Source organism: Plasmodium brasilianum, chromosome 7 (genome assembly GCF_023973825.1).
Source record: "Plasmodium brasilianum strain Bolivian I chromosome 7, whole genome shotgun sequence".
NCBI classification, from domain to species: Eukaryota; Apicomplexa; class Aconoidasida; order Haemosporida; family Plasmodiidae; genus Plasmodium; species Plasmodium brasilianum.
The window spans coordinates 1,260,215-1,275,982 of record NC_090120.1 but is presented as its reverse complement, the minus strand read 5'-3'; the positions used below and the strand labels follow the sequence as shown (position 1 = coordinate 1,275,982).

At 26.7% G+C, this 15,768-nt stretch overlaps 3 protein-coding genes across 3 annotated transcripts; 1 reads left to right on the top strand and 2 right to left on the bottom strand.

The window, feature by feature from the left end:
• Positions 1 to 1,657: 1,657 nt before the first annotated feature.
• Positions 1,658 to 3,190, top strand: MKS88_001993 (inosine-5'-monophosphate dehydrogenase; the record flags this gene model as incomplete). Its single annotated transcript, XM_067214967.1, has 1 exon — positions 1,658 to 3,190. The coding sequence occupies one exon, from the start codon at positions 1,658 to 1,660 to the stop codon at positions 3,188 to 3,190; it is 1,533 nt and encodes a 510-aa protein (XP_067074292.1).
• A 2,611-nt stretch (positions 3,191 to 5,801) lies between these two features.
• MKS88_001992 (CRAL/TRIO domain-containing protein) lies at positions 5,802 to 7,559 on the bottom strand (the record flags this gene model as incomplete). The annotated part of the gene is made up of 1 exon (XM_067214966.1): positions 5,802 to 7,559. One exon carries the CDS (start codon positions 7,557 to 7,559, stop codon positions 5,802 to 5,804), a length of 1,758 nt encoding a protein of 585 aa, XP_067074291.1.
• A 3,148-nt stretch (positions 7,560 to 10,707) lies between these two features.
• MKS88_001991 (uncharacterized protein) lies at positions 10,708 to 14,649 on the bottom strand (the record flags this gene model as incomplete). Its single annotated transcript, XM_067214965.1, has 1 exon — positions 10,708 to 14,649. One exon carries the CDS (start codon positions 14,647 to 14,649, stop codon positions 10,708 to 10,710), a length of 3,942 nt encoding a protein of 1,313 aa, XP_067074290.1.
• Between the last annotated feature and the right edge of the window lie 1,119 nt (positions 14,650 to 15,768).

Here is a 15,768-nt window from a genome sequence, read left to right as displayed (position 1 = left end):
AAATCGAAAAAAAAAAAAAAAAAAAATTGACATAAAACTATGGTACACAAAGAGTAACACCACAACAAGTCTATTTCACATAGCGCGGAAATATATATTCTTAAAAAGTTCAGCATATAATCGTGATCCTATGCACATACATATATACGTACGTGTTATATGTGTATACGCATGTTATGCCCTTATGGCCAAAATTCATTTTCTACGTACCTTGTGAAGGAGAAACATTGCACCATTTCTTTGCTGATATTTTTCTATTATTTTTTTTTGTGCACATTTTTTACCTTTTAAAATGAGCGAATTTTCTTGTACATACGGAACATACGTATTGTACAGGTATTATATAAACATACAATAAGTACATACGTAATGTACATGAATATATACATATACATAAGTATATGTTAGATATACGCTTACATATATATATATACATATATACATATATATATATATATATTTTTTTTTTTTTTTTCTCCCCCTCTCCTCTTGTGGCATTATTTTTAAGGCATGTAATTCATCGAACAAGATAAAAACATAAAATAATAAATTATGGAAATATTTATCACGTGCAATAATTTTAAGGGTAAAGAATTTTATTAATTAGTTATAATAGAGTTCGAACCTTAAATGTAGAAAGAGAAAACATAAACGTAAATGCACAGTACGCCCATACATACATTTATTCGTCCATTAGTCCATCCAACATATATGCAGTGCTGAAAAATTATAGAAGTATCTCTGTGGGAGATGTTATTCCTGCTACAGTACGTCCGATGCTTCATTAAAATTATTTATAGCTTTAAAAATTAGTATATTTTTAAACTCACCCTTTACATATATATATATATATATATATATTTTTTTTTTTTTTTTCTCCACTTTCGAATTACATAATATTAAGGATAAGAAAACCATTTGACTATTCTTTAAAGAAAAAAAGAAACAAAAAAGAAAAAAAAAAGAAATATAAAATATTGAATATGAAATGAGAAATATAAAATATTGAATATGAAATGAGAAATATAAAATATTGAATATGAAATGAGAAATATAAAATATTGAATATGAAATGTGAAATATAAAATATAGAATATGAAATGTGAAATATAAAATATTGAATATGAAATGAGAAATATAAAATATTGAATATGAAATGAGAAATATAAAATATGAAACACTACATTGTAGATATCCTTTTTATCATCTTTCTTGTCAAGCTTCCATAATTTTTAACAAATTAAAAAAAAAATTTGTGAGAAAAGAATAAAAATCCAATAAGCATAGTAGCTACGTTTAGCAGAAGCTACTAGTTCAATAGGGACGTCTGGAGAAGGCATAGAAGTATAAGCCGAAATAACAAATTTTGTTTGTCCAATTTCGCACCACGCTGAGCGAAGTAGGGGCCTATACCTGCATAATACACACACGCAAGCGAGTCCAAGCCCAAGCCACAGCGCATGCACACGCACAGATACAGGTATACACAAGCACCTATATATATGCACATAGCTCCATAAACGTACGCCTGTACACATCTGTTCATATTTGTACATAGAGGCGGAGTTATACAGGCACCTACTCAAAGAGACAGGCTAAAAATTTCACCCCTCTTCCCCTCATCCTTCCTTCCACCGAACGTATATATAAGAGAAAAATGGCTAACGGATGGAAGGCAGAGAAAATTTTTGGTGATATAACATCATATACATATGATGATATAATATGTATGCCAGGGTATATTGATTTTCCGCTAAATGAAATAGATCTATGTAACAATTTAACTAGTACCATATCTTTGAGAACACCCATAATATCATCACCTATGGATACAGTAACAGAGCACAAAATGTCCATTTCGATGGCTTTATGTGGAGGACTAGGCATTATTCATAATAATATGAGTATTGAAAATCAAATTGAAGAGGTGAAAAAGGTAAAAAGATTTGAAAATGGGTTCATATTTGACCCATATACATTTTCTCCTGAACATACAGTATCTGATGTACTTGAGACGAAGAATAAAGTCGGTTATAAATCATACCCTATAACAGTAGATGGAAAAGTGGGTTCTAAATTAGTAGGAATAATAACAGGGGTTGATTATTTATATTTAACGGATAAAACAAAAAAAATTAGAGATGTAATGACAACAGATCTAGTTACTGGTAGCTATCCAATTACTTTATCAGATGCCAATAATATTCTTTGCGATGAAAAGAAAAGTGTATTACCAATTGTTAATAACAATTTTGAACTTATAGCTCTAGTGTGTAGAAATGATATGCATAAGAATAAAATTTTCCCACATGCATCTAAAAGTAAAAATAAACAATTAATTGTTGGTGCTTCAATATCAACTAGAGAATATGATTTGGAAAGAGCAAATCAATTAATTAAAAATATGATAGATGTTATTTGTATTGACTCGTCACAAGGAAATAGTATATATCAAATTGATATGATTAAAAATATTAAAGCAACTTACGCAGATTTACCAATCATAGGTGGAAATGTTGTTACATGTGATCAAGCCAAAAATTTAATTGATGCAGGTGCAGATGTTTTACGTATTGGAATGGGAAGCGGATCAATATGTACTACACAAGATGTATGTGCTGTTGGTAGAGCACAAGGTACTGCCGTTTATCATGTTAGTAATTATGCACACACAAGAAATATTAAAACTATAGCTGATGGTGGAATTAAAAACTCAGGGAATATTGTCAAAGCATTGTCTTTAGGTGCTGATTTTGTTATGTTAGGAAATTTATTAGCAGCAACAGAAGAAAGTTGTAGTGATTATTACTTTGAAAATAACGTGCGTTTAAAAATTTACAGAGGTATGGGTAGTATGGATGCTATGTACAACAAGAGCTTTAATTCGAAAAGTAGATATCTAGTAGAAGAAAATAAAAATGATAACAGCAATGAACCACATGAAGAAGTAAAAGTGTCTCAAGGAGTTTCGGCTAGCTTAGTTGACAAAGGATCCGTTCTAAACCTAATTCCTCATCTTGTAAAAGCTGTTAAACATGGTTTCCAAAGTATGGGAATTAGAAATATACCAGAACTTCATACGAAGTTATACGCAGGGGATCTCAAATTTGATATAAGATCATTTAATACGATAAAGGAGGGCAGAATTAGCGATAACCTTATATTCAGTAACAAAAAATTTTCCCAATAAAAAGGTGGAAGTTTAATCATAGGACTCTTTTTTTGATAAATACAGGACTTTTTTTTTATAAGCATATCACTTTTTTTTTTTTTTTTTTTCTTTTTTTTGGCGGAGATATGTGCAAAAAATAATATTTACTGGTTCTGACTGTTTAGTTAAGCTTGTTCGTGTGCATATGTCTACAAGTGCTCATTAGGCGGTACCTTTATCAACTGCACATGGTTTCATTTAGTTAAAAATAGCGAGCGTGATTAACGTGAAGGTATTTTCGACTACTCGTGTTATTGTTTACCTTTTTTTTCATGTAATACATAAACGTAATTGATAAAATATTTGAATTCGGTAAGCCATTTTCCCCTCTTAACACATTTTATTCGCATATATCAGCAATTAATCACAGCGATATCTTAGTTTTGATTGGCTTAATTTTCTTTTAATTTATAAAACGTGTACCTTGCAGCATGTAACATATATGTAACATATAGTATAAAATGTGTAACATATCATGCATAATTCATTAATTTAATTTATTTTATTATATTTTATTTTACTTTATTTTATTTTACTTTATTTTATTTTACTTTATTTTATTTTACTTTATTTTATTTTACTTTATTTTATTTTACTTTATTTTACTTTATTCTATTTTATTTTATTTTACTTTATTTTATTTTACTTTATTTTATTTTACTTTATTTTATTTTACTTTATTTTACTTTATTCTATTTTACTTCATTTTACTTTATTTTATTTTACTTCATTTTACTTTATTATATTTTTGGAATTAAGTGTTGTTTATATTTGTAACAACATTTATTTGAACTGCTACTCCTTAAAACATTTTTTTTTAAGCGGTGCGTTGAAATGTACATATATGTAATATTATGTGCATAGAGATATATAACTTGGCTTCATATTTTTTTTTTACCCACAAAATCGTGGGTCATCAATCTTTATAAAATATTCAATATAACATGATCATAAAGAAGAATTGAATATTGATAAGTCACCTGTGCAAAAATAAAGTATTTGCCATTTTGTTTCGTTTGAAAGAAAAAATATGAAATGCCGCATGGTGAAAAAATTAAGATGAGTAATTTTTGCTTTTCACATTTTTCACTCCGTTTGTTTTGTTTGCTCATTGTTTGATTATCCGTCCGTTTATCTGTCCGTTTATCCGTCCGTTTATCTGTCCGTTTATCCGTCCGTTTATCCGTCCGTTTATCCGTCCGTTTATCTGTCCGTTTATCCGTCCGTTTATCTGTCCATGCATCTGTCTGTTTATATGTCCATTTATTTTATTATTATTATTTTTTTCCCTTTTTATGAAAATTTTGAGACAGAATAAATGTACACACATTTCTCCGTTTAGAAAAAGACAAGACACATCTTACAAAACTGAAATGCACACTTTTCACTTCAGTGCATATTTGTGCTTTGTTAATATTTAATTGCGCTTATTATTAATAATTTCGAAAAAATTGCTTAAAAAGAAAAAGCTTCTACACAATTGGCACAGTATGAAAAAATAATATATTTTCAAAGTTATATGTACAAATTTTTTTTTTTATAATATACCACTTGCACTATTTTCTGTGTATCATTATCAATATTCATTGGTTAAATATAATACTTAATTTTTTAAAACTACTGTCTTATAATTTTTGGTATAAGACTGCGGGCATTTGTATATATGCTTGATGTTATATTTTATTAAAGTTTCATAAAATATGAAAATAATGAAATAAAGTAAAAAAGGATAAAATAAGGCAAAAAAGGATAAAATAAGGCAAAAAAGGATAAAATAAGGCAAAAAAGGATAAAAGAAGTGAACGGAAAAAACGACGATGCGCACAAAATTTGTTTAAAAAAAAAGGGTTACAAATTAAAATAAGATTATTTTAGTATAAATTACAATATAAAACAATTTTTAAATATATGGAAACTACTAAAAATGTTCAAAATAAAGGAAAGGAAAGGAAAGGAAAGGAACGAAAAGTAAGAAAAGAAAAAAAATTGGAGAAAAAAACAAATCATACTTCATAATATTGATTCATATTATTACAATTATACATTTTAATTTTTTGGTAACCAAAACAAAGTAAGAACACCTGGGGTGTGCCTGAATGTGTACATATAAATGGGCGTATAATACATGAACCTAAATAAGCAAACACAGGTGTATTCATCTACACACATAAAATTGTATACATGTACATACATATACATACATATATATATATATATATATATATATATATATATATAATATACATGCTGAGGGAAATATGCTTAAACAAATGAATGAAACATACACAGCAATGGTGAGCAAAAATTCCATAATTCAACGGGGTTTAACTATATTAAATATACGAAAAAGGGATGAAAAACTAATATGGTCTAATAACGCAATACCATAATGTTAATAAAATTATGAACAAGCAAGAAAAATTGATAATGCAACACCTTTACATTTCTGCCATTTTAAACTTTACAAAAAAAAAAAAAAATAATAATAAAAATAGCTAGCTAACTCGCCATTTTATTTATTCATCCATTCATCCATTATTTTTTTTTTTTCCCTTATTCCTCTTCCCTCCATTTTATTCACCTTAGTTAATTAGTGATTTGCTTTTACCATTTTATCAACCCACGTATTAACATAGCTTATTAATTTTTTGTAATACATTTCATCATATTTATAATATAACGAATTCGACGGAAAAAATATGGAAGAATTTTCAGAACTTTTTTTATCCAGATTTTTATCAAAATGTTTCATAACATTTGTGTCAATATGATCATACATCAAATTGATATTTTTTTTATTTATAAAAATAATTTTTTTTAATGTATGATTATCAATAAACATATTATACACGGACCATACCTTTTTAAAAAAGGAAGGAATGTTTATGACATATATTCTAAATAAAACATCCGTGTAAAATTCATTAAAAATGTTAATAATTTTTTTAATACAATCAACACTTAGCATATTATTTAATTCAAATTTTAAACAGTCTACAACTATTACCAACTGTAAGGTAGTCTCATCAATTTCCTTTTTTTTTTCAAAGTCATTATTATCTAAGGTATTGATTTCTTGGAAGCATTTATTATAATTGATACTATTTACACACATATCAACATGATATACCAATAATAAAAATAATTCGTCTTCTTGCATATTTAATTTTTCCTGTATGCGTACATACATCATTGGTCTTAGTTTTTTATCATAACCACATCGAAAAATATTTGTCTTCATTAAAATATTCTTAATTTTTGAGGGATTAATAAAAACAATGCTGTTATCGCAGTTGCTGTTAGAGTCTAAACTGTTTACAGTGATGAAATCTTTGGAACTATTGTTTATATCACTGGTATTTATACCGCTGGCGTTTGCACCACTCATATTTGTACCTCTACTGCCCATAGCGTTATCGCTGTTTATGTTACTACTTGTGTTTGAACAATCCATCTTGTCTGAAGTATTTTTATTGTTATTAAAAAGTTTGATACTCATTTGTCTCCATAGAATAAATTTAATTATTTTATTCAAGGATTTTATCATATTATAATTATAAGTATCTAGGAACCGTATTATTGTTATATCACTCACAAAATATAAATCTTTGTAGAAAATTTTTAAATATTTTTTTTCATCATTTTGTTGACTATTTGAAAAAAAATTTCCTAACCAATTCACACTACTTTTAATATCATTATACGTGTCTTCTAATTTATTTCCTAATGCTAAACCGATGTCATTATTTAATAATTCGTATATTTTTTTATTTTTTTCTTTACTTTTTGTATTCCCATTTTTTGCGCTCCCATTTTTTGTGCTCCCATTTTTTGTGCTCCCATTTTTTGTGTGCCCATTTTCTTTACCCCCCTCTTCTTTATCTCTATCTTCATTATCCCCCTCTTCTTTATTCCTTTCCACTTTTATTGATTTTGGACTTGTATTATCTATTCTTTTTTTATTTGTATCATTTATCAAATCATTATCGGTGGCTGCACGTGGAATATTTTTTAACTTATTGTTATGATTTTTAAATGCTATACCATATAGTTCTTTTTTTAATTTGTGGAAAATATCTACTTGTTCTTTTTTTCTATTATATAAAGCAAAATTTTCATAATTTACATTATTTTCTTCTAAAAATTCAATTTTCCCGTTTTTAATTTCAAAATAGTCTTGTCGTTGTACAATATCTGTACCTATATATTTATATTTCTCTTCATCTTTCATATGTTGAAAATCATAATCTAAAAAATTATCTAAATTCATATTATGCTTATTTTCACCATATGATGCTTCACTGTTATTACTGTTTTCAAATGAAGCAAAACTATCGTTGTCATCCATTTTTTGATGAAGAAAAAAAAAAAAAAAAAAAAAAAAATATCAAAACAGAAATGAAGAAAAAAGAAAAAGAAGCAAAAAGGAATTATGCAAAATAACAGATAAAAGGGTAAACAGAAAAAGGAAATAAAAGGAGAAGGAAAAGTGAAAACAAAAATAAAGATTAAAATGTACAAAGAACGGAAAAGGAAAAAATATCCACAGAAAGGAAAAGTTTTTTATTATACATTACGTTATTTTAAATTTTTATGTTACAGTCATTTCTTATTATATTTCTTTTTTCTTATGGTTCATTTTCATTAACATTATGTGCAGCGATTAAATGTATTTCTCCTTTTTGTGCTTAACATTGCTGCAGTGAATTTCGTTTATTTTGGTATATTTGTTTATTTTGGTATATTTGTTTATTTTGGTATATTTGTTTATTTTGGTATATTTGTTTATTTTGGTATATTTGTTTATTTTGGTATATTTGTTTATTTTGGTATATTTGTTTATTTTGGTATATTTGTTTATTTTGGTATATTTGTTTATTTTGGTATATTTGTTTATTTTGGTATATTTGTTTATTTTGGTATATTCGTTTATTTTGGTATATTTGTTTATTTTGGTATATTTGTTTATTTTGGTATATTTGTTTATTTTGGTATATTCGTTTATTTTGGTATATTCGTTTATTTTGGTATATTCGTTTATTTCGTTTATTTCAGTTTTGCCTCATTCTTCTTTCTTCTTTGCTTTTTCCTTTCCTTCTTTGGCTTATAAAAAGGGGTTAAATGCAAATATATAAGCTGTGCTGGCGTACGTAATTGAAATGAAAAGCTGACTAAAACAAATAATTCATAGAATTGTCACACTGTATACATATATATAAATGTGCGTATGGACGAATGTATGTTTGTACTTATGTACATATATGTAAATATGTATATGTTTGTGCATATGCATATGTTTATGCGTATGCATATGTATGTACGCGGATGTATAAATTAAATACGAAAAAAAGGCTCTTTATGTGGAATTATGTAAGTAAACTTTCATACGTTTAACAAATAAAATGAAGCCTCAAATTATATGTATAAATTATACAATTCCACAATGACAAAGCGTTTATTTTTTCCTGTATTTATTTCCTTATTTATTTATTTATATATTTCCTTATTTATTTCCTTATTTATTTCTTTATTTATTTCCTTATTTATTTCCTTATTTATTTATTTATTTATTTATTTATTTATTTCTTTATTTATTTCTTTATTTATTTCTTTATTTATTTCCTTATTTATTTCCTTATTTATTTATTTCTTTATTTATTTCCTTATTTATTTCCTTATTTATTTCCTTATTTATTTATTTATTTATTTATTTATTTATTGTTTCGTTTTTCTTTAAAAAATGCTAAACGCTTAGAACAAAATTTGCAAGAAGAAAAAGAAGGAAAATTTCAAAAACTTAAAATATCCTTTTTTCGAAGTCAAATGCATTTTGATTTTGAATGTTCATAAATATTGTGGTCTAGAAAGTGAAATTAATTAAAATACGTACATACATATGTACATATATATATAACGCATATACATATATATATATATATGCATTACTACTATTATATATACATATATATACGCTATTGCACACACAGAAAAAAGATAAAAAAAGATAAAAAGAAATAAAAAAAGAATGAAAGAACGAAAGAACGAAAGAACTAAAGAACGAAAGAACTAAAGAACGAAAGAACAAAAGAACTAAAGAACGAAAGAATGAAATAACGAAAGAACGAAAAAAAAATATGGCGTACTCTAAACACGCAAAGAGAAAGCCTTATATTTATAAAATTAAAAATATTGTTTTTTCTTTTTTTTTTTTTTATTAATAGCAAATTAACACAAAAAAATAAAAAAATAAACATATATTAAAATTTAAATAAAACGAATTTAGCAAAACGAATTTAGCAAAACGAATTTAGCAAAACAAATTTAGCAAAACGAATTTAGCAAAACAAATTTAGCAAAACGAATTTAGCAGAACGAATTTAGCAAAACAAATTTAGCAAAACAAATTTAGCAAAACAAATTTAGCAAAACAAATTTAGCAGAACGAATTTGGCAGAACGAATTTAGCAAAACAAATTTAATAGAGTGCATATAATAAAATAGTTTACATAAAACTCAATAAGCAAAATAAATTAAAATGTAGAACTACAGAGGAGAGAAAAATTGTTTGCCACTGAAACATGTATATTTGTGTATATATGTATATACACAAGCATTACATATATATTTATATTGTATACATTTACGTACCGATGTTTATTTCACGTGTTCCATTTGGGATAATAAACATAGCGTCAGATGTTAGGAACGGTTAGTTATATAAAATGTTTTTATTAATATTTTTAATAAAATTATTGAAAAAGGGTATGACGAGTAAATATTTATTTTAGGTGGCGCTTGTTGATTTTCCCATTTATGTACATTTTACATTCGTAATGTGTGTAGTAAAAAAATGGGGGTTACAAATACATGTTTCTGTAAATGCATATTCACGTTTACACATACGTGTACGTATATATATATATATATATATATATATTATATATGTATATATTTATACATACGTATATACATTTATTATGCACCTCTACCTTTATGCACGAACTCATATATCCACACCATTATGCGAACGAAATAAATTACAACAGACCGGTTAAAGAATAACTCATAATTTAATTTTTCACTTTCTTTTAAGGGAATGATATTTTATTGTTAAACTAAGTTTGAAGTTGGAGGAGGAGTAAAGAAATATGTTTAAGTATTACAGAACGCATGTATAAAATTACACAAAAAAAAAAAAAAAAAAAAAAAAAAAATTTAGAGACATGCGCAAATATGCCGTAAATGTGTATGCAAATACGTAACTGCGTACGTGAACGTGTAATATCAATATTCAGCTTCTAATATATGAACATGCAACTATGCAATGAAATACATGTATACGTAAACATGCAAGTAAGAAATTAACGCTTCATAAGAATACACAAGTTTTTTGCCAAATTATTTTGGGCTGTTGTGTAAAGGGAAAAAAAAAAAAAAAAAAAAAAAAAAAAAGAGCAGGGAACTTGAAGCTGGGTTTAAATTACGAATTCAACATACTATTGTATGGTAAATTGAAAATACTTCCGAATGAACTTCCATACATTAATATCTGTTATGTGAGTGAATTTTGAAAAGAAGCTTTTGTTAATGTTACTGCCATTGCTACTGCCACTCATGTAAACCCCTTGAATGCGTATTATGCATTTGAATATGTTAACAAATCTGCGCATTACGAGCGAGTTGTACAATTTTTTTTGAAGAATAAGACGCAAGAAAGACAAGTATTTATTCATTTGTGTACCAAAGACATAATTGTTATGATAGTAATATTTATTTATTTCCATTTGAGAAAAAAACATTTCACTATTCCATAAAATAAAATCAATAATTTGCAAATTAAATTTTTCTTTATTTTCATTACAATGAGTTAAAAAAATTTTAAGGAATATTCTAATATCCTTAAAGTTGTAAATATAATTATTCACATTTTTATAAATATTATCTAATTTATTATTTTTATAATTTTGATATTTTTCATTACTCGTGTCGTTGTCTATCTGCGTCTTTACAGTTAGATGTTCTATAGCTTTCTTTTTTTCGTTGTCCTTTTTTATTTCATCGTTTTCTCGGTTGTTCGTCTGGGTATTTTGCGGCTGGTCCTGTTGTCTATTTGATATGATCTCTATTTTTCTGTATATGGAGTAGAAGAAAAAATCAGCAAAGCTTACCACGTGCTCATTCGTATGGTCCCTTATTAATCGAAGAATGTTCAGAACGTATGTATGCGGAAAGGTATTGAACTTTTGCATATCCCAGTTAAAGAGAGTTTGTATTATCTGTTTCATCCGTGTTGTTAATAATTTGAGCACATCATAATTTTCACAATTTAAATTTGTCAATTTTGCAATATTAATAAAAAAAAAAATATCATAAATATTTTCTAAATTTAATGCATTAACAAAATGGTGAAGAAGAAAAAAGAATTTTCTCCATACTTCTGGTAAATCAATTGCAAAGAAAGATATATATTTAAACGATTTAATGATAATATAAATATCGTCATATAAATAATAGGAGTATTGATCAATAAAAGAAAATATATTCGTTTCTACTAAATCATATGCTAGGTCAGTAACTATGCGAATCACATCAACATTTTTGTAAAATAATAAACTTAATAAATATAAATTATATATAAATTTCAATAAATGGACATTACGAAAATTTACATATATATGAATATCATGTGTAAAATCATACAGGAACTGACTATCCGAAAAGGCCCTTTTGTTCAATATATAATTCTGTTTATATAATTTTATATTTCTCCTCTTTTTCAATGCTTCCATTAATGTAACAGAGTGAGCATTATTCATGTTAATGGAAGAATCCCCTTCACTTTCACTATGACTGTTACTGTGAATTACTTTGTAAATGGCATGGTCATCATTATACTTATCTGTGTTGTTATCCCATCGGTCATCACTGCGTTCCTTATTGTTAATATCTGGTGGTAGAATGTTCCCTCTGTTACTGTTGCTCAAGTGGTTGTATGTAGAATGTTCATCCTTGTGCTTCCCTTTTTCCATCCTTGTCCCTACTTCTAACTGTGCTGCTTCACCCGGTTCTTCTGCTTGCCTTCCTTTTTCCCTTATTTTCAACGTTTCAACACCGCCTGTGCTTACAGCACTCCCTACCCTGCGTATGGTGTAGGTCCTATTTTTAAAAAAGATACCATAATAATCGCGCAAGATCATGGCCCTTCTATAGTTGAATATAAAAAAGGACAGCACTTTGTTTATTTGGAAATCTTGGAGTAAACATTTTCTATGCAATAATTCTTGTTTACAACGAAACATGATATCCACTTTTGCATGTTTAAACAAGTCGAAATTGTAAAATATGGCTAGTAAATCATCCACATGGAACAGATTAAAATTATTTATAAATATGTGTAATAGGTGAATAACTATATTGTCATTTTGATTAAATTTAGATATCATTAAATAATGCAGAAATTGTGCTAAAAAGTGTAGATTTCTTTTTTTTTCTTGAATGTTTTGATATTTTAAATAGGAAAAATAATTTTCTTTATTTTTCTTTTGATCTTTATTCTTTGCATCATAAAATAAGGTGTTACAAAATTGGCTATCTGACTCTGTGCTATCACGTATAATAAAATCTGCTATTTTATTTATATCTTTCTCAAAATAATGATATAATTTTTTAAAAACAATATTATGTACATATTTATATTTTATTAACAATGGTACTAATATTTTAAAATGACCAAAACTTAAGTTTGACGATTCAACGGAATTTTCTTCCAAAAAATTAAATAATCGATCCAATATAGACTTGTTAATTTTTTCATGTATATGATTACTAAAATATGTATATTCATTTAGATAAGCCAACAAAATAACAAACGAATCGATGGAACACAAATGAAAAGATTTAGATAATATTAACAAAAGCATGTTGTATATATTTAAATTTATGTAAAATACTTTTAAGCGGTTCATATATTTTATTAAAAAAATTATATTTTTATCATTAAGAATTAATGTCCTCGGCTTGTTATCAATACTTATTAACTTCTTCTCGTTAAGCATATATAAATAATACTTTAAAATCTCTTCAAAAGAATTAGTTAAATAAGCAAATCTTCTGTCATATATATAATCACTCACATTTAAATTACGCAGTCGGTATATATACATAAAAGCATACATAATATTAATCATGTTCATATTTTTATTTTCCTTAAATAAGTCCAAAATTACACTAATCTTTTCACTTTTTTTAATTTTCTCATTTATTCTTTTTACTTCATCATTCACGCTAAACATGTCTATGAATTTGTTCCTAATGAGTTTATGTACATCCTCGCTCGTTGCATAATTCTTTATTCGTTTCTGTACATACGCAATGAACTCTTTGTCATTCGGTCCGTCACGTTGGAAGCCACTTCCGCAGTCATCTTCTCCCTCACTATTACTATCACTTCTACTATCACTTCTACTATCACTTCTACTATCACTTCTACGATCACTTCCATTTTCACTTCCAATTCCACCATCCCCCTGAGCGTCAGCGAACTCCGTTTCAATCTGCTGCACGTAGTCGCTTACGAAATTATCCCTTTCAAGGTGAAACTCCTTCCTTATATTCTTCAAAAATTGAATGCTCTCTAGTTTTTCCCTTATAATGTTTTCCTTTTCATTCGCTCCTTTGTCAGTGATAGGAACTGGGGTAACTTCTTCAAATATGTTTCCCGTTTTTTCCTCATCCTTAGCTTTTTCAAGAGTTTTTGACTCCTCATCATCCGACTGCAAATCTTCTCGACCGAAATGCTTGTCTCTTCTTCCTTTGTAAAAGGAATCAGAGAAATCATTTCTATAATCATTCAAAAAGTTATTCATCCTGTTAATATCAATACGTTCGACTAATTTCTCTTCATCCTCTTTTAACGAAAATTTATCTTTATAATCTATTTTTTCTTCAAGGAATTTTTTCTTTTTTAAAATTCTATCATAGTCATAACTATATTCCAAAGTCATTTTTTCATTTTGTTTTATTTTTTCCTCTTCAATAGCTTTCTCTTTTTCTATTTCTTCTTCAGTTTTATTTTTAACAAGGTTAGCTACACTTCTAGGATCATTTTCATAATTACAAAAATTTATTTCTAATAAATCCTTTTCTGTTATTAAATCCATTTCTTCTTCTTTTTTTCTTTCCTCTTCTTCCACTTCTTTTTCATCATAGTCACTTTCGTTAAATATCTTATCAAGTTCCTTGAAATATTCATCATAACTCTCTTTTACTTTTTTCTTCCTTCCAAAAATTTTATATATCTTTCTACATTTATTCCAATAATTATTAATTAATGGAAAATTTACAAATGCGTTACAATAATTTTGATTTAATTTTGCACAACAGATACTCAGTACGAGCAAATATACGACGACAATAACAACATTTGCGCATTTTAGCATTTCCAGCTTTGGCCTTAGCTAAGCATATACATACATACAAACATGCATGCAAACAAACATATATACATACAAACTTATATACATACAGACATATATACATACAGACATATATAAGTACACCTATACACATATTCATGTGTGGGGGTATAATTGTGTATACATATGTAAATACGTACATACGTACATATATTTATATATATATATATATATGTGTGTGGGCATGTGTACCTGCTAAATTGAAACGCTACTCACTAGAGGCTAATTCCTGCTGGAGCAAGCTCACTTAAATATGTGCACCAAAGATGAGCTTCTCTTCATACGTACTTAGCCTCGATCATTTTACCGTTCCTAGGGTTAATTACTCGTATTTACTTGTTTTTCATTAATTTTACTTGTTTTTACTTATATTTACTAATTTTTCTTTCTTTTTTTTTTTTTTTTTTTTTTTTTTTTTTATTTGTTCTTCCTGCGCACAACCATGAGAAATGCCATGAAAATTCCCTTGAGGAGGAAAACAAATAAATCAATGTTGCGTTAAAAATTATATAAATGTTTCATAACAGCCCTACGAATATGCTAATATTCCTATTTTTGGAGTTAGCGAGCAGAGCATTTTTTTTTTTTTTTTTTTTTGCACATTGTGTAAATGTTTTTTTCTTTTTTTTTTTTTTTTTTATATCATTTGTATCTTTTTTTTTTTTTTTTTCTATTTCATTTGTACCTTTTCTTTCTTTTTTTTTCTATTTCATTTGTACCTTTTCTTTCTTTTTTTTTCAATTTCATTCGTACCTTTTCTTTCTTTTTTTTTCTTTTTTAGTTTTTAGCCCATAGGTGTACCTCACATTTTAGCATGTCCGTTGGGATTACGTATGCCACTCAGAGGTTGCACAAATGCTTAATTTATTTTGAATATTTTTGAGAAAAATTAGTATATATTGGACATGTACAATTGTAACAAAATGGTAAAACAGTAAAATGGTAAAACAGTAAAATGGTAAAATAATAAAATAATAAAATGGTAAAATAATAAAATAAAAATAAAAAAGAAACAACATCCCCGAGGGGTTATAACTATCTTCAAATAAATACGTAATAATAAATATTGAAAGAACGACAGTA